This window comes from Pseudorasbora parva, chromosome 24 (assembly GCF_024679245.1).
Source record: "Pseudorasbora parva isolate DD20220531a chromosome 24, ASM2467924v1, whole genome shotgun sequence".
NCBI classification, from domain to species: domain Eukaryota; kingdom Metazoa; phylum Chordata; class Actinopteri; order Cypriniformes; family Gobionidae; genus Pseudorasbora; species Pseudorasbora parva.
Window position 1 is genome coordinate 5826960 of NC_090195.1, and position 20210 is coordinate 5847169.

Sequence of the window (20210 nt, forward strand, 5' to 3'; positions counted from 1 at the left end):
CCTCTGTACTATAATTATTATAAGACATGTTTACATATATTTACCATGAGTGCTATATTCTTTGTTGTACATTCGCGAGCTAAATGTGTATGCCGTAAATGCACCGTTGTGTTGTTTACATAAAGGCAGCCGGAATGGCGCTAATGACGTTACGGCCGCGAGTTCGAGCCCCGCTCAGAACAGGATTCTTACATGATGATAAAATAAGCCTACATGACAATTTATAGGCTAGTAAGTGCGGATTTCATTTCTTGTGTAACAGTTTAGTACTTTGTACTGTTATTTGTCCATTGTTATCATAATTACACATCATTTATGTGTACTGCTATATTGGCATCCTTTTGTATATTGTTATTTACCAATTTGTATGTATATTTTCAGAACCACAAACTTGCCCCGACTTATGGTGGAGAATAAATGTTACAGAAGAAACATCAGAGTCCTTATTGCATTCTAACTGGATGTGCCATAGTGATTGCAACCAATTACAACCAGACAATTTAAGTACTTCAAAACATAGGCCTAGACCAAATTAGTCGAGAAAAAGGTGAATCTCTGTGCCAGACTCCCTCTGGTTTTCAGTAGAATCCCTGAATATTTTGTCTTGTGGTTATCAATGGGGACGTGGCTCAGAAACTGTCATATGATGACCTGATAGCTGATTTTGCAGCTAGGAAATGTAGACGTGTGCCTCTGTAGGGCCTCTGACAACTGATGGTAGTGAAAATGTTTAATATAGTTCTATAGAATAGCAGAATGGACTCTTTATAGAGATGTAGTCCCTCTGTTGAGTAATTTGTACTGTGCAGTTATGCATGGTTATTAGCAGTTTAAAACGTGCACTTTAAAATTCATACTTTATAAAATTCATAGACTTATTCTATTTACACAAAACTTTTTTTTTGCACTTTTAACTTTCTGTGTTTACATTGTTCAGTTTCAATTATTCATTTGCAGCAGTTATTTTGGAAGTAAAGAGAACCTAAATAAGAAATTCTGAATGGTAGTTATTTCTTTGGTGGGTGGGTGTTTGTTTGGGGAGGGGAGGATAGGGTAGGGTGGGTTGGGTGGTGGGGTGTTGGGGGGGGGGGGCACCGCCAAGCATTTGTGCTTAGGGCACCCAAATGGCTAGCACCGGCCCTGCTTGTAATTTATACTTGTAATTAATGAGAGTTTTCATTTTTGGGTGAACTAACCCTTTAAATTGAGCTTGGTCTGGTGATAAATTATGAGCCCAAGTTGAGCAACGCAGCCCTGTTTTGTTCCTGAACGAATCAGTAATTTAAATAAAATGGTTGAATGATTGATTCAAATGATACACTAATAAAGGCAATCAATCACATAAATATGTATCATACAGAAAGAGTCCCTGAAAACTCTTCGCCACTAATGTAAAGCGACATTCTCTCTGAAACAAAAAGAGACGAGTGGAATGACAAACAGTGAAAAGTCCTGGTGCTTTTTGAACCGTTATATTTCTTATTTTTGCCTTTTATAATGAATGTTTTATCATGTGTTTTTTTTTTTTACATTGTCATATTTTGATATGCAATCATTGCAGAAGGATTTGTATACTGTCCCAGTGTTACTACGATATGCACATTCAAAAAAAAATTCTTAGTGTTTCTATAAGACTTCAAATTCTCAATTCTGTGCCAGTTGTTGCATCCATAACAAAATTAGATCTATGCATATAAATATTCATCTTGATTGTCATTGGAAATGCGAGTTATCCGCCTCAGTGGCGCTCATCATGTTTACTAATATGTGCCAGTTAGTCTCTTGTCAGCACAGCTAATTTATTCTGATTTTAATAGGCTGGTCTTGCTGACAATTGAGTAGAGAGGCTGCTAACTCATAAATAAACCAAACTTTGTCTTGGTCTTGAATAACGACATGGCTAGATCTGCTACTTGACTGCGGCAGTAATTACCCATCTTTGTTGGTGTAATGAGTCTCATGTGTCCATTAGGTTTCTTCTGGCACCTCCTCTGTACTTTCAAACACTGCCTCGCCAAAAGTCATCCGTCATGGAGAGAGAGGTCAGGAATTGAGTCTATAAATCTACCATTCGCTAATTTACCGAGCCTCATTCGCATTGTTGCTACTAAGTAGATGTGGGTTGGTGTGGTGATGTAGGTCTCGCTGGTGTATTAACTAATGAGGGCTAAACAGGGACCCGCCCAGCGGCAAGAACAAGGTTGCTTTTGGCAATGAGATGTCAGAGCAGGATAATGTGAAAGGATGAAGATGGGATGAAACTTTAATCAAGCGTAACGTCATGCCAAGACTCTCTGGAATGACCTTTGCGTTGCTCGCCCTAGGCATGTTCATCAGTGCAACAGTGTCCAGAGAAACACTTGATCATGCCTAACAAATCTGAGTCAGTGTGACATTTCTATCGAAACATTATTTCAAGCTGTAAAATGTGAGGCGAGATCCTCAAATGTGTTTGTTTTTTCTGCAATTCTGGTGGAATAATGCTATATTGGATTCATAGACCAAGGAGTCACTGGATTATTATAATTTTCAGAGCTCAGGTTGATCTTCTATAGCAAGAGACCAGTTGAGATCTCAGTTAATGCTTCAACATCGTTTAATAAAATATTTCTTATGAAAGAAACAAACGATACAGTAAGACAAGTTAAGTATAGCACTGTAAAACTAGAACTTGTACATAATGAAACTGTTGCAGTGGCAAAACTCTGCACTGGGTAGATGCTACTGTGTTCTGCATGATTACATGAGGGCCAAATAACATGTCTGTACGATGTTGTAGAGCTGAAATATGGCTTTTTTAAATGTTGTAATATGGCTGCTAGGTGGCTCTAAACAGTTGGTTGGTTGTGGCTACCATGGTGATAGACTGGTTTATCACCCGAAACAAAAGAGCCAACAAAAGGTCATTGCTTATTGGCTGCTTGATGAGTCAAATGAGTGTGTGTGTGTGTGTGTGTGTGTGTGTGTGTGTGTGTGTGTGTGTGTGTAAGTGTATGTGTGCCCTTGTTTGTATTACATTGTGGGGACCAAATGTCCCCATAAGGATAGTAAAACGTAAGATCACCTACATTGTGGGGATCAGCCAGTTGTCCCCACTTTTCAAAAAGCTTATAAATCATACAGGATTAGTTTTTTGAGAAAGTAAAAATTCAGAATGTTTCCTGTGATGGGTAGGTTTAGGGGCAGGGGCAGCGTAGGGGGATAGAAAATACGGTTTGTACGGTATAAAAACCATTACGCCTATGGAGAGTCCCCATACAGAATAGTGAACCAGACGTGTGTGTGTGTGTGTGTGTGTGTGTGTGTGTGTGTGTGTATAAGAGAGAAAGGGTTCTAAGGTCCTGCGCGTGTGCGTGCGTGCATGTGAAAAAGACTATTGAAAAATCAAAATTCTGAACTTTCCGTCAATGTAAGTCATTTTGGATTTTTTTGGCCCACTTTTTCACGAACATCGTAGGTCTGATTGCTTAGAAAAGATAAAGCACACCTCTCCTCAACAAGCCAGTTAATTGACACCTCATTCAAAAGGTGCAGGAGTATTGCGTCAAACTTTTGTCCAAAAGAATAATAAGTATGATGAGTAATACCTTTGGCAAGCACCACTAATTATTGTGGATTTTCTAGATAAAGTAATTGGTGAGAAATGTTTACATTATATTTTTATATATTATGAATTATGGACCCTTTCACAGACTGTGATTAATGTGATTTCAAAGATATAAATCTGGCAAAAAGTTTTATATATATATATATATATATATATATATATATATATATATATATATATATATATATATATATATATATATATATATATATATATATAATATTATTTTTTTGTATTATTTTTTTTATGTAATGTAAATGTATAAGTCTACTTTGGGTTATATTACCTTATATGTTATATTACCTTGCATTAAATTTCAGAAAAGGGTCCATTACTATTTATTATTATATAAATTATTTATTTATAAGATAATGTATTACACATTGTATTATATTATCTTTGACATTTAAACGCAGACTTATTTATGTAAAGTGGCTTGGCTTCAAGCATGCACAACGATGAAGATGCAAGGAGAATTGATTGATATACACACACACACATTATACAAATATCACATTACAATACAAAAATGTTGCATATTTATTTAGATTATCATTTTAACTGATAACGTGGAACATGTGCAAAATTCCATGGTAGTTTTTTTTATGCCGTTTTTTTACAAGTGCCGGGTAAAAAAAAGCATTATTTGCATTGCTGTGAGACTCTCTAATATAGCTAATATAAGCTTTGAAACATTTATTGCATGCTGAAATAAAGCAATGCGAATACATCTAGCAATATAATTTAGCCAATATAAGCTTATTTTATGCATAATATCGTATAGAGAACAACCATGTTATTTGAACAAACACTACGGTTTAAAATCAGTTTGCACCGTGACACAGCAGTGTGTGTTTGCCTCGTCTCCTCCAGGCGGTGGAAAAGCCCGGTGCCCAGAGCAGTGTGAGCGTGTTTGCTCTCTCCGTGTCTTGGCTGTGAAATACACAGATAAATGTGGTTTTCTGGCTAACATCTCATGGGAGCGTGTTCACTCACCTGCTTGAGAGAAACCCGCGAAAAACATCGACCTTCATAGGGCATCAGCGTCACAGACAGCAGCGTGCCGAGCGAACCGTTTGACTTCTTGTTTCTGAGTGTATGTTTGTGCAGGTGTTTGTGGGAATATTAGATTCATTCCTAAAGGAGAAGACCTGTGTATGTTTACATTCAGCAATGAATGTATCTATATCAGAGAGATATCAGTAGCTGCATTCGAAAGGTGAATAATACTGCCTCCACAGGTGGCATACGGAGGTAGGAAGCTAACAAGGCCAATGTTAGCTTTACTTTCTGTCGTGAGGTGTCTTCATCTGGGGTGCGTTTCCCAAACAACGATGTAGCTCCCTAGGGCTGAGCAGTATGATGATATTGTTACCTCGGTATAAAATGTCATTAGACTAATGTCAATCATTACCGCACAGGATATTGACTTTTTTTTTTACCCCCTGGGATCCCCCCCAATACAGTAAAACTGCACATTTTAGAGTGGCCTTTTATTGTGGCCAGCTTAAGGCACATTTGTGCAATAATCAATATCTTGATATGCCACACCTGTGAGGTGGATGGATTATCTCGGCAAAGGAGAAGTGCTCACTAACACAGATTTAGAAAATATTTGAGAGAAAATGCCTTTTGTGTATAAAGAAAAAGTCTTAGATCTTTGAGTTCAGCTCATGGAAAATGGGGGCAAAAACAAAAGTGTTGCATTTTATAATTTTGTTTAGTGTATATCGCAGTATGTAAATATATAGCACTCTAGACACTTTAGAGTGTTAAAATGCATGAATGAGAACATAAAGAGTGGGACGTGCTTGATGTTAAAAAGTTATAATGTTAAACTGTTATAAGGAAAGTGCACAAATAGAAAGCTGCAGCTCTCAGAAGGCGATCATGAATTTGGGACGTGCTTGATGTAAAAAAAAAAAAAGAACAAACAGCAGTAAAAAAACTCAGCGTCTCTCAGCATGTAATTGTGGATTTAGTTCTCTTTCACGTCTTATTGCATTTGAAGAGTCGAATACACACGCAATTATGTCCAAATGGCCATCATGTGAAGTATTCATGTAAACATTGTATACATCCTATTGTTTGTATTTTACTCCTTTTTTCATTATTTTTAATAACAGAAAAGATCAAATAACATAAAATAACTTTATCATGTTATCTATCGTGAAATTAAAATGATGAAGCTGAAGAAATAAACTAGCTAGTCATGACTTGTTCCCGAAACCGTATTGTTGCAAATTTGTCATTTCAGCACGTTGGTTAGTGAGGTCACGCATAAGTTATAACCGTACATAAACTAAACTACTATTCTCTGCTTTGTAAGCATGGTTGTCTGACTCCAGTTTGAACATATAAGACTGAACCGCTGCCGACATGAGATTGCCCAGTTTGTTGGTTGCATGAGCTCTTGAAGCCCGCTCCCTTATTGAAAGAGGGCTTGGAGCAACAACTCATTTGTATTTAAAGGGGAACACACAAAAACGACGTGTTTTTGCTCTCAGCCAAAAAGCTATTTTAACATGCTAGCATAATCTGTGGGGTATTTTGAGGTAAAACCTCAGTTTTGTAGTAATTAAATATTCACTTAGCCATCACCAAAATGCTGTCTATTTTGTTGTAGATCATTAAACCGTTATGCTGCCTTAGAATTTTGTCTGAAATCTTTTTTGTGAGGTGCCTTGGTGTACAAACACTGCATGCAAAGTCTTTGCCAGAAAGGCCTAAGCTTTCAAATACAACCAGTGTGTTTTTACGTGCAGTTGCATTTATCAAATACGTTTTTTAGTGATTTAGTCTGGATCTTAAAAAAATTAAGCACTGCTGTTGCACCAGGGTCTGGCAGAAATGAATAGCCTTTGTGGCGGCCCGAGGGTCTGGCCATTATGATGGTGATAAGTACACTTGTTGAGTTCCCCCGTCCACTGTGACCGGCGGAGTGGGCAATAAACCGCTTTACAGCAATAACCCAGTTACAGTTACAATTGTGGTGTTTTATCACAGGAAAGGTTAAAGATGTCAGCCAGAGAAAAGCACAGAAGGTTATAGCCGGACAAGATAGTTCACTAATGGATGAGGACATGGCGCAATGTGTCTGTTTTTCACATTTACATTTATTAGACATGTCTCAGCTGCACACGCACATATGAAGCAAAATCCAGTGAGTCAGTCATGCATAATGCAGTTTTAATGATGACAAATAATGTTTTTATTTTAGACATTTCAGAAAGGAAATCATGGGGTTGTGAAAAGTAGTGCTGCATGTAGAAGGCACACCGATGAATTAGCCTCAGAATGGGAGATCACATTGCATTATGTTATGCTGAAATAAAGCTCCCCAATCTCCAAGGCAGGAGGCAGTTTACAAAAACATACGTCTTTTTGCTTTTTTTGGAGCTTATCCACAGCTACTTAACTGGACTGCTTTTCGATGTAATGGTTTAATGCTTGTGCGGTTCATGCAGATAATGCTCTCAAACTAGCAAACTGTTTAGGAGCTGAATAGTTTGGAAGCAATCATGCACTAACATTATGAATCTAAAGGGCTAGTCATGTTGTTGGAAGCTGGCCGTTTTAATTTGACTGTATTGACTATGTGCTTTGTGTCTTCAAAATCTCTCCTGGCAAACAAGGAAGATATAGATGGGGCTCACAATTGAAGAGATGTAAATTGCTTTAGATCGTTTTGCTGTCAATGTTGGCCACTAAATGAAATTAACAGGATTCAATATTTCTTTTCAAAGTCTTGAAGAACAGATAAAACCATTACAATTGGGGGATTAATGCATTCTCCAGAAAGCAGCAAAGCTTACTTACTTACCATGTATTTTATTTTCACATGTAGAGGCCAAAATATCTTATAGAACAGCTGTTTTAAATTTCGTAAAGTCATTTTTTTAAATGTTATTTGCATGTCTATATGTTTTTTTTATTTTTATTTATAAGTCAACACCATTGCTGTGTATTTTCTAAAAAGACGGGATTTGACATCGCTGGTGTTTATTACAAACTACACAAACTGTCACAAACTAACTTGTAAGTTGTAACCAATCATGTCAATGTGTGGCCAGGCTTTAGCATATCATTAGCTGCAAAGAAGGGGAGTCTTGAGAGAAGCCAGGTTATCACTGCATTTTTTTATGTTGATATAAAAAATTGTGTACACTACCCAACTAGACACTCACATAAAGGATTATGAGGAACACCAGACTAATACTGTGTTTGAGCCCCTTTCGTCTTCAGAACTGCCTTAATTCTGCGTGGCATTGATTTAACAAGGTGCTGAAAGAATTCTTTAGAAATGTTGGCCCATATTGATAGGATAGCATCTTGCAGTTGATGGAGATTTGTGGGATGCACATCCAGGGCACGAAGCTCCCGTTCCACCACATCCCAAAGATGCTCTATTGGGTTGAGGTCAGGACTCTGTGCAGGCCAGTCAAGTTCCTCCACAACTCGGTCATCCATGTCTTTATGGACCTTGCTTTGTGCACTGGTGTGCTGTCATGTTGAAAAAGGAAGAGACCATCCCAAAACTGTAAAAGTGTCCAAAATGTCTTGGTATGCTGAAGCATTAAGAGTTCCTTTTACTGGAATTAAGGGGCCAAGCCCAACCCCTGAAAAACAACCGACCACCATAATGGACTTACTGCACAGGTGGACACCTATCACGGTACCACACTTGAATCCACTGAGCTCCTGAGAGCGACGCATTCTTTCACAGATGTTTGTAGAAGCGTCTGCATGTCTAGGTGCTTGATTTTAAACATGTGGCCATGAAAGAGATTTGAACACCTAAATTCAATGATTCGTAAGGGTGTCCAACTACATTTGGCAAAATGGTGTATTTTAGGGCGTGAAGAATTTTTAAAAAAGAAAAGAAAATTACATATGTAATTTTGTTGATCAAAGATAAAAAAAAAAAAAAAAATTCTCCATTTAAAAGAAGTGACTCACCCCAAAAAGAAAATGAAACTTTTGCCATAATTTATTCTCCCTCATGTCTTTTAAAGCCCGTTTCATTTTCATTATCTTCCTTCCATGTAACACAAAATTAGTCATTCATAGCAGAATTTCCAAGTTACTTATAATAATTTATTGTTTCACGTAAGCTAAGAATGAACCGCCATGCAAATGTAAAAGGAACTTTCATTTTTTGGGGGGAACTACTGCCATATCACCCTGTAGCCCAAGACTGGTTTCCCACTGAAGCCAAGCAGGGCTGAGCCTGGCCAGTACCTGGATGGGAGACCAACTGGGAAAACCAGGTAGCTGCTGGTAGAGGTGTTAGTGAGGCCAGCAGGGGGCGCTCACCCTGTGGTCTGTGTGGGTCCTAACACCCCAGTATAGTGATGGGGACACTATACTGTCAGAGAGCACCGTCTTTCGGATCAGACGTTAAACCGAGGTCCTGACTCTCTGTGGTCGTTAAAAATCCCAGGATGTCCTTCGATAAAGAGTAGGAGTGTAACCCCGGCATCCTGGCCCAATTTGCCCATTGGCCTCTGTCTATCATGGCCTCCTAATCATCCCCCTCTCCTGATTGGCTTCATTACTCTGTCTCCTCTCCACCAATCAGCTGGTGTGTGGTGAGCGTTCTGGCGCAATATGGCTGCCGTCGCGTCATCCAGGTGGGTGCTGCACATTGGTGGTGGTTGAGGAGATTCCCCCTTCTATATGTAAAGCGCTTTGACTGCCTAGAAAACCACTATATAAATATAACAAATTATTACTTTTATTATTATTATTATTTAAAGTTGATAAAGATAAAAATTTTCCCTGAGAACAGACCACCATTTACACTCTTGTCTAAAAAAACCAAAAACAGCTTGACTGAGACCTTCAGAGTGAAATGAAATGCAGGGGTCTTATTTTTTCCTTTTTTAACTTAAAAGCACAACACTCATGGGACATTTAAAAAATTACTCTCAGTATGGCTTTAGCAGCAGGAGATGGGAATGTAAGAAACATTTTAGAAAAGCTTTTACTGTGCAAACTATCTTAACAGTGAAAGCACAGCACGCTGCTGCCATACTAATTCCCTCTCCGATGCTAAAATGAGCATAAATATATGTAAGAAAAAATCTAGATAATCTAATCAACCTTAATTATCGACTGACTCTCCTAACAAGGTTCTTTGTTGTACTCCAGCAGCTGCAGGACTCTGGCTGGGCCTGAGGGCCAAGACCCCATACTGGATTAAAGCAAGGAAGAAAAGGAAAACATCAGTCCTAAACAAGCCTCCCATGCCTCCTTCCCCATGGCTTGACCTCCATGCTTGCTGTGCTGAAGATCTTTCCCTGGAGGTAAGCCTAAAATACTCAGGTCTCTAGCTGGAGCTCTACAAATCGACTCATTTGCTGAGAAGGTGATCTTTAAAGCAATAGTTCATGTGAAGGAAAAAAAAAACATTTTATTATCCTTTACTCACCCTTTACTTTTTACCTTTTTAAAAGCATTTTTTCAAAGTGATGCCATAGTTTAATATTTTTAGGTTCCACAAAGACCATTTCAGTGAACAGTTCTTAAAGGCACAATATGTAAGATTTTTTGGATAAGATTAAAGTATACAAAAACCATTAGGCCGGTGTTATATATTTTGTTGACTTGTGTACTTACTAGGGGTGTAACGATACGCGTATTCGTATTGAACCGTTCGGTACGAGGCTTTCGGTTCGGTACGCGGTACGCATTATGTACCGAACGGTTCTTGGACTAATTAATTAGATTTGGAAAATAAAAAAGTGTGTGAAATATAATAATATGCGTTCAACAAGGTAGCCCAATAACCAAAACGACATAACAGCCAATGCCCCCTGACACCGCCGAAGTGAAAGAAAGAAAAAAACACCAAATATGTTAGTCAGGTGCTCAGTCAGGTGTTCGCTTACTCAGTAGGCTACGCGCTGAATGCTCGTGGCAAAATGGCTATTGCGTTTAACAAACCAGAAATAGAAGATCCTCCAATAACCAACAGGTCTGGTGTTTGGGTGAACTTTGGATTCTTTGTAAGCTATTATGGTGTTGGCAAGAGTGATGGATTAAAAAAACAACGGTATGTCGCATTTGCTGATGGTACAGCTGCAGGAATAATTCATGTCATGTCAATCAACTCATTTACGCCGACAACAAGACGATAAAAAGGAGAAACAGCCACAAACTATCCCCGCAGCATTTAGACAGACATTTCCAACTTATTCAAATGGCAAAAGACATCACCGCGGCGAGTGGTCCATTTATAGCTGCGGATATGAGACCTAACGCCCGTTTCACACATACTCCGTCTGCAGTGCGTGTGCGGTGCATATTTTTTTCAGTAGGCTACCCATGTTAACGGATGACAGCTTTCACACTGCACGCGGATGCTGTCCGTCAGTCTTGCGTCTGCAGCAGTGCACGGATCGTTTTCGTACCGAGTCTATTTTTTGCTGCGCTGCGTTGCTGCATTAAAGTGATGGAACATTGTTCGCATTAAAATAAACATGTACTGACGCGAAAATTTAGTAATTTCACCACAGATGCATATCATTTAAAATATACTCTTGTTTCAAAGTCAACACATGGCTTTTTTTTCTCAAGTAAAGCAACAAAACGACACCTTACCTGGCATTTAGGTTAAAAAAAAGTGCCATAATGGAGAGCACTCGTACTTTCTTGGAGGTGAAAAGCAAAGTTCTTTTTGACCTGCAGGATTTCTTTTAAAAGGGGTTAAAAACGAAAGAAAAGACGAGTCGGCTGTTTTTGAATAGACTATTGTAAGTTTCTAATTTAAAATGTTTGTGATTTAAGGCTATAAACTATGTTTAAATGTTTTGCCACTTGTGTGAGCTAAATCTAAAGTATATAAATGTGAATAAATGAATTTAATAAAATGTTGTTTAAATGTAGTAGGCTACGTAACCTGACTTCTATTAAAGAGTAAACAAAGAGAATTGGAATTCTGACGAGCCATGTTCAGTAAAAACTTTTGGATTTTAAATAAAAAATAATGAATCAATGCTGTGTTTGTGGTATGCAGCAGCGGATCAGTTGCGGACTGCAAACGCAGCTTATGTGAAAGCACTACAGGGTGTGGGGCTCCTGCAACGCACACGCAACGCAACACGCACCGCACACGCTAATGTAAAGAGCTAATGTCTTATTCCTGTAACTACATAGAAGATGGGTAAAGTATAGCTCCATCATTGTTCAATGTAAAAAAAAAAAAATCATACTTTGTTAGTTTTAATAAAAAAATAATTAAAAAAGGTAATTTATCTGCCAATTTTTTCTTTTTGCTGTATCTAAAACATACCGAACCGTACCGAACCGAACCGAACCGTGACACCAGTGTATCGTATCGAACCGAACCGTGAATTTTGTGAACCGTTACACCCCTAATACTTACGTTATTTTCCTCGATTAGACAAGGGAACAACAGAAAACACATGATTGTACAGTAATTCCACCATAGTACTCCATACTGTACAATATGTTTTAAAATTAATTGCATGACATTTAGCAACACAAACCATCCAACATTTATTAATATGATATTCTAATATCAATGTCGCTTACTGCAGTCTGCAACAAGATTCTCATAGATAGCAGCCACGGAGCGAATGCAGAGAGTAACATTAGTACATCATTTTCAACACACTCAAATGTCTCTAATATGATAAAACAGCGCTGCGTTACCCCACATGGCACACTTGACTGGATGAAGTGAAAGCGGCGACTGTGGCATAATAAAAGCTCTGCTGTTGTCCAGCCGTGTGTCGCGCTCGTCTCTCATTACCAATCTCTCCAGCGGCCTCGTTCAGCTCCCACAGCACTCGGTCCTGCTCTGCTTCACACTACGTTAATAATCTCATCCATGAACATGATATCTGCCAGTGTCCCATTCCGATTTTTTTCCACCTGCAGTGTGAGGTGAAGGCGACAACTCCCAGGTCCCAAGATTCTGCGCTCAATCTCTGATACACTTTTGTTTTGAACAGATGACCTCTAGCGGCTGAACACTACATATTGTGCATTTAAAGTCCCCTTATAGTCAATAATTTTATCCCTTAAAACTCGTCTTTGATCACCAAAATGGCACATTTAAACTTTCATGCGAAAAAAGTTATTTACGCTTTGAAATAGCTTGCATGTAACACTACACCCTTGCTTTATTCAGTATAATGCGGACACATGAATATGCAAATTATCCCCGCCTCCACTCATTCATACAGGCCAACAAGTCGATGTATCAGAATGGTAAAGCGTTTTATGTATTGTTCTCTTTAAAGTCGGACACAGAATGCTAATTCATATGAATAGCCTTTTGCTTGATTATGTTCTCAAACAGGTAATAATGTGTTGATAATGTTACACAAATGATGTTCCCGTTCGCCATTTCAGAGTCAGACAGCTGCCTTCTAAACATCAGCATTATATAGCATCGTAATATACATCATTTGCCTAATTCACTTGCTATATTGCGAAATGTACCCGATTTTTCATATCAACAGAAAAATATAGTGGGACAACCTGGCATCTCTTGAGACTCCACTGTTTCACAGTATAGTTAATGATATGCTAAAGCCCGCCCACAAATTGATTTGATTGGTTACAGGGTCTTAAGGAGAAAATACTCAGCAATGGTGTTGAGTTATGAATTTAGCTCTGTCCAAAACGCTGGGTTTTGATGGGTGTGTCGCACTGGAGACTTGGAAGTAAACGCCCACGTCTAGGATTGGATAAGATTTGCATATTTAATGAGCTTCAGCTCCCCTGTCAGTTCATAAGAGGGAGAGATTGAGGGAGAAGCGGCAACCGGAATGATTTTCTGGATCACAGGTCTCGTAAACGTCTTTAGCAAAGAAACACAATGATTTATTTCTCATCCACCCACGATTGATTGGACTATTGTTTTATATTACACATAGCCCGCAAGATCGGACAATATAAACACACACATACACGTGCGCGCACACGTGCCGCCCTTCAAATGTCAACTCGAGAGAGAGAGAATAGCAAGACAAGAACGGAATATTATGAGATTAATCGGCCTGCCGGGCTTTGCAAGCCCTGGCCCATACGTGTCTGAGTCCAGCATGCTAAAGGTATGCTCTGTTAGACTGAGCCTGGTGTCTATAAAAGCTTTTCTTTGACTAACTAGGCAGTTTTTTTAGCACTGAAACGTAGAGGATATTCTTATATTACCATGACCTTTTATATATCAAAAGCTCAAGGGAAAGTTGTTTTCTCAATTCATCACCCCTTTAAAGCTTATTAAAAACACAACATAGACATATAAACCGCATCAAAAACTTGATTTTCACTGCAGCAGGTCTTTAAAAGAACAGTTTTTTCTTAGTGTGAAGAACATTTGAAAATCTAAAGAACCTTTTTTCCCATATAAAGAATCTTTATGGAACCATCAATGCCAGTGAAGAGCCTTTATTTTTAAGAGTGATGCATCACTGGTATGAGATTTGAGTGCTACTGTTGCTACTTTATACCTTTATGGTGCTGTTTTTGTCCTTATTGAAGCTTGACAGCACCTATAACCATTTCCAGTGTGGAAAAGAGCAGCTTCAGCTTTTGTTTTGATCTTCCACAAAGTCATACGGGTTTTGAATAATTGACTATTCATTTTGATTTGATTTGTTCCTTTTAAAAACATTTTAGCAGAATAAAATTTGCTGTTATGTTATTACACAACATATATTTCTTAGAGTAATGCTGTGTTTCATCACAGTGCAGAAAGCTTCTTTCTGCCATGCATGATGAGACATCTCCCAGAAGGCTCATGGAATTGTTCTGAGACGCCCAACCGATGAGGTGCCTGCATTAAAATAATGTTGCGGATAAAAAAAAAAAAACCTTCCATACCGCACCGGCCTGTTAACATGCAAATCACATCTCATTTTCACAGAACGGCAAAGCGAGTGAGTCAGTGTGAAACTGTGTACAACCTGAATGCCAAGCATTATACTGAGAGAAAGCAAAGCATAGAAACAACGCATAGTAAATTAGGGTGTCATGTTGAAGAACACTCAACAACATTTCTATTTTGGGTCGCAAGCCACTGCAAAATGCGATTTAATGAGCTCTAAATGTATTGGAATGACCTTGATATTGATTTTTTAGCTGTGCGGCTTGTGGTGTTATTTATAAATGAACCAGTACTGTAACAGTACTATATGGTAATAGTTTTATAGAATAAAAAATGTTTGAAGGAGTATCTCATGATGTTGGTTTATGGAAAAGCTATTATTTGTACACAGGCCTCTATTGTCATTGTGAGCAAATGTGCTGCTGATTTTAATTTTAAAACCATTTAAATTATTTTCTTTAATGGTGAATCTAATGAGAATCATCATTAAATATAATAAGAATTACAAAATAAAATGTCTGAACGCATCATAGTAATGAGTATTTTCAGATGAATGTGCTTAATTAGAATGAAAAAAAAAGCACAAAACAGAATATCCTAATTTTAGGGTGGGCGAAATATGACTTTAACATGTTTTGTGACATTTTTATGGCTGTAGTAGGGTGCTAAAATTTTATAAAACTAATTTTGTCTGCTGTTTTATGTTATATTGTGTCTTTTATCATTGTTTGGGACATGTAATGTTGGTTTATTAGTTTCTATAGCCAAAGAGTACCTCGGTGACTGCCTTAGGCCACTATGAAAGCAAATTCGAGCTTCATCGAATCAATAAAAACATAATGGAATATTTTTTAAATGTACGTTCTAATACGTACGCTCTGCATTTATTTCCCCACCACATCTTTGACAGATGACAATGGAGGCGATTTCATTAGCCACACATTAAACTTATTGGCTTTTCTCTGTCCGTGTGAAGGGAGCTGCAGATGGCACGCGAGTGGAAAGACCTGTAGCCCTCATAGAGATGTTTATTAGGGAACACTCGTTCTTGCCACGCCAATGAATTATTCATAAAGCCTCTGTCTGAAGGCCTTGTATATTCTGCCAGGACTTTCTAAGCTGGAATCGATCCGTGGTGGAAATTCTGAGCGATCCGCGACATCTCCTTCAGCTGGGAGGTTTTAAAGGGGCATGTAACTCATTTTGACAGATGGCACTCAAGAGGTACTCACCATCGCTGCTTTGGAGACACATATCCCCTCCGTTATGAGCCTCAGATTGCTATTTCCTCTGAAGTGCACTCCATGTGAGAACAAGGTTCGTCATTGAAACGACTTTTTGTCAATTTTTGATATATAATGGTGAATTGAGATTTAAGGGCTCGCCAATATATCTTGCTTATGAAGGTATCTTATGGCACAGGCCACTTAAGGAGGGCTGTTCCAGCGTTTTAGCATTCAAGCACTCTCAGAGCAAGAACACTGATTAAAGTGGGGGGGAAACAGCCGGCTTGTTCTTGTGTTTGGAATACCGACAAAATGTGGTGAAAACAGCCAGAGAGATGTAATTTCTCCATATTTGCCCCACTGAGTGGTTTCAGACTTTGCAAATGATGCAATTGTTCTGATTAAATGTGCTTTGCTGGTTGTGATTTTAAAGGGGTCACAAACTGAATTGTTTTATAAAGTTTCCTAGGGTGTGATTTTTATATCAAAAGTGATCATAATTTGGGAAAAACATTTTTTTCCTAACCTGGTTTTAGCCCTCTGATCTGAATGCTCGGTTTGAAGGGGTGTGTCTGCTGGGAGACTTCAGTGGAAATGCCCACCACTGTGATTGGCTGACATCTTTGCATATGGAATAGCTGGGTATTGCATTTAGAATGCACTACATTTTTTTAGCGGATTTTTACTGTTACAGCTCTCAAAGTTAACAAATCGGGAAAAGTGATAACCGGTGTTTTAAAGTCTTGTGAAGATTTTTAAGTTGTTGCCGTGTGTTATTTTTTTTCCGTGGACTGATTTCCACCCACCGTAGGTACAATTTCGGTGCTCCAACACCTCCAAAACACCACCCAGAATATTACGGGAGTTTTGGCGAGAGCTGATAAACTTGTACTGTTTGACTGACAGCTCCATTGGTTGTAAAGGTAGTGTTTTTTATTGCGTATATATACATATATATATATATATATATATATATATATATATATATATATATATATATATATATATATATATATATATATTTAAATAACTTTAAATAACTATGTGAAAAAACAATGTGAAGTTGACTGTTTAGTCACTTGATTTACTAACGCGCACTTTAAATAACACAAAAAATAGTAGACGATTTTCCTCAAAAAATGGTTCCTCAAAATAGCAACATGCAGACAATGCGCCTGAACACACCTGGTTAAATAAATAACCACATTCTAACATTAGGATCTTTTGGATAGTAATGTTATTTTTAGTCCAGGGATCCTGTATTGCTCTTCTCTCCTTGTCATCTCACTAACACTCCAGTGGCGGGCCAGAGTTGCAATGATGAAGTAGACGTTGATCTTCTTCTTTTACCTTTTCTAGTCGTTCACTGGGGTTGGTTACAATAAAAGCTGCATGCTTTTGGACTAACAAAGACGTTTTCAGTTCTAAAACTGGATATTCGTATAGTATGATGGCGTCTTGTATGTCAAAAGCTCAAGGAAAATGTTATTTCTCAGTTCATGACATCTGGGAGATGGAATAGCACAAGTGATTCCTCTGTGAAATAATCTTCAGGATGGATTTAATCATTGGCGCTCACTAATAGTTCTAGTGTACAAGCAGCATAATAATGCTAACCGACGATAGCGACGTGATCAGCTACTGCTGTGTGATTCTTTTTGCTGTATGAATATTAAGACGTTTATAAAGTAGCACTGGAATAACCTCAGCAGGGAATGCCTCCAGTGATTTATTCTTCCTATTCAAATAACTGTCATTGTGTACCAATGTGTTGCTGGGTCACAATCTTACAATTATCTGGGTCATATTTCACCTCCAATTCAATGGAAATATAGTATTTTTTTATAATGAAATGTAATCAAGATATATTTTTGTATCATGATTATCATATATTTACATTGAGTCATTCTTAGCAGATTCCTCCACCACCACCATTATTATTATTAATATTATTATTATTATTATGATTCAGTCGTTATGCTGAACTTTAGAGATGCAACTCCCTGTGGTTTGACATGCATCTTACTTCTTCATAAGCAAAGATTTTATCCATTCTTGGTTTAATAACATTAACACCAGCCCTGACCATAGGGTTTGTTTGCACGTATTATACTTATTGCACAATGAAGCATTCAAGCAGACTGTGTAAAGCAAACCAGAAATTGCAGTACTTGTTCATAGACTATCCCAAACAGGCTGATATATTGTTTGATAATAACTCTCTCTGAATTATTTAGTAGACCTCCGAGCAACTTGAAATGCCACATTTGCATTTGTATTCAGACGTGGTTATTGCTTTCCGGTTGGTTAATCTGCTCTGAAATCCACGTTAGTAAAGGAGTGACACATTTTTTTATCACTTTTAGTTAAGAAAAAGCTTTTTGCACAGAATATCAAAACACATTGCAAGCAGTCTCATACTCCCAGCTTTGCATGTCCAGATGCTGTTTGTCAAACAAATTTGCTGTGAAGAGTTTTGATTAAATTTCTGTACATCTAAGTGTGCTTTCATGCAAGACAAAGTTCCTTCACACTGCACGAACCGACCAATGATTCATTTCAAATGCATCTTCATTTATCTGTAATGAATTTTTCTTTACTTACTTTGCCACATGTGCCACTTTCATTGCAAACAACATTTATCATTGAGGGTCAGTCACATTTTGCTTTTGCTAATGCAGCTTGTTTTAATGACATTTTCTTCCTTATGTTCGTCTCTCTAAGGGCTGTTTCTCTGACCTTAGCACATGGATTTCAAGACTTCAAATGAAGAGGTAAGTATTGCTTATATTTCCACTGTTTTCGAAACATTTAGTAATTTCAGATGAAGTTGATAAAGTAGTGTCCTCATACAATTTGTAACAGATCTGTTTCAGTGTTATTTGTTGAACAAAGCGCTATCCAAATGAATGCCCGGAGAAGTCATTGAGAGAGGCATGAGCACATCGATCAAATATATTGATTTGTTGACTTTCCACTGGGAACAAAGATGTTAGGTCAAAAAAGATTGCTTTAATTCCCCTGTCTGCGGAGTTATTTAACAGACAACAGATTTACGGTTTCATTTTCTAAAAATACTCTTAATTTTCCAATGACAATAATGACTTATTGTGAAGATTGTAAGGAGGATTATGAGCTTAAATTTGATGGTCCACATTAGACATTTTACTATTAGAGGGGTTGAACAACTTCCGATTTTTTTTTTTTTTTTTAAGTTAACATTTATGTGATTTAAAGTTAAGTTGACATCATTGATGAACAAATAAGCCTGAACCTCAAACTGAGACCTTGAACGCGGAGGGTTGCCTTGTGGACAGCTATGGCGTATGACACAGCGCTATATATCTCACAGATTTCTTCTCGTTTAAATCAGACACAGATAAAGTAGCACAGTAAAGATTACTTTTATATGAATGCATTAGTGAGAGAGCGATTGCGTGTGAATTAATTCTACATGGCAGTGTTGCTCTATTAATAGTGAAGCTGTGGGTTTTAGTTACCTAGAAATATGTACTACAACTTTTCAGTTTATTTGCTACACTACATTGCCAAATGTACTTGGACACCCATACGAATCATTGAATTGAAGTGTTCCAATCACTTCCATGGCCGCGGGTGTATAAAGTCAAGCACTTAGACATGCAGACGCTTCTACAAACATCTGTGAAAGAACGGGTCGCTCTCAGGAGCTCAGAGAGCTCAAGCGTGGTGCCGTGATAGGTGTCCACCTGTGCAATAAGTCCATTGGTAAAATGTCCTCATTAATAAATATTCCACAGTCAACGGTTAGTGGTGTTTGAACTTCCGTTTTTGCGGTAGCTCGGTATATATTTTTCATGGAATCACTGTCGAAGAGTAATTCGCTAGTGAAGTGGATTTACATATTGTAGAGTTAACAAAAGTTATCATGAGCATTGTAATGTTTGAAGCGGATGTCATAACAGATGCCAGTTGATCGGGAAGATGTTAAAATAAGCGGTTCATTCATAAATCCATAAGATCTTATTTTCGTTCTGTGGAAATACAAACCGGACGACCGAAGACAACGAGTGCAGTGATAAAAAAGAGGCAGGGCTACGTACGGTTTATGTCAGCCGGTAATTGAAACGATGAAGTGACGTAATGTTCAATTATTTGTTTATTTCCATCAATTATTAACAGTTTATTGTCTCAGATTATAGTGAAAATGACCTCAGAAGACTTCAGTATTAATATTACTGTGTGTATTCATCTTGTTGCTAGGCAGATTATTTCATACATTTGTAATGGGCTATTTCTTTCTTAACAGAAGCTTTAAAATCATATACAGGCAAGATTATAAAATAATGTGAAGTCAAATCAATATTTAATTTCCATGTATTTATTTATTTATTCATTTGTTGGTCTTGAGCACGCTGTTGGGATTTATTTTGCGATAATGACCAACTGTACTTTATTCTATATATCAATGTCTATCAGCTAATGAGAAATATTGATTGTCCACTAATCTGGATGTTCTTCTCAGTATGTTAAA

At 37.8% G+C, this 20210-nt stretch overlaps 1 protein-coding gene across 6 annotated transcripts in view; it reads left to right on the top strand.

The window, feature by feature from the left end:
- Positions 1–20210, top strand: part of sntg1 (syntrophin, gamma 1) — a 58882-nt gene that overhangs the window by 10868 nt on the left and 27804 nt on the right. For 4 of the 6 annotated variants that reach the window (XM_067435371.1, XM_067435373.1, XM_067435370.1 and 1 more), the window contains 2 exons: positions 9761–9915; positions 18422–18471. In XM_067435371.1, coding sequence (XP_067291472.1) covers positions 18445–18471 — 27 coding nt within the window. In that variant the 5' untranslated portion in view covers positions 9761–9915; positions 18422–18444. The remainder of the gene's footprint in view (positions 1–9760; positions 9916–18421; positions 18472–20210) is intronic. The other 2 variants (XM_067435372.1, XM_067435374.1) reach the window with 1 other exon arrangement.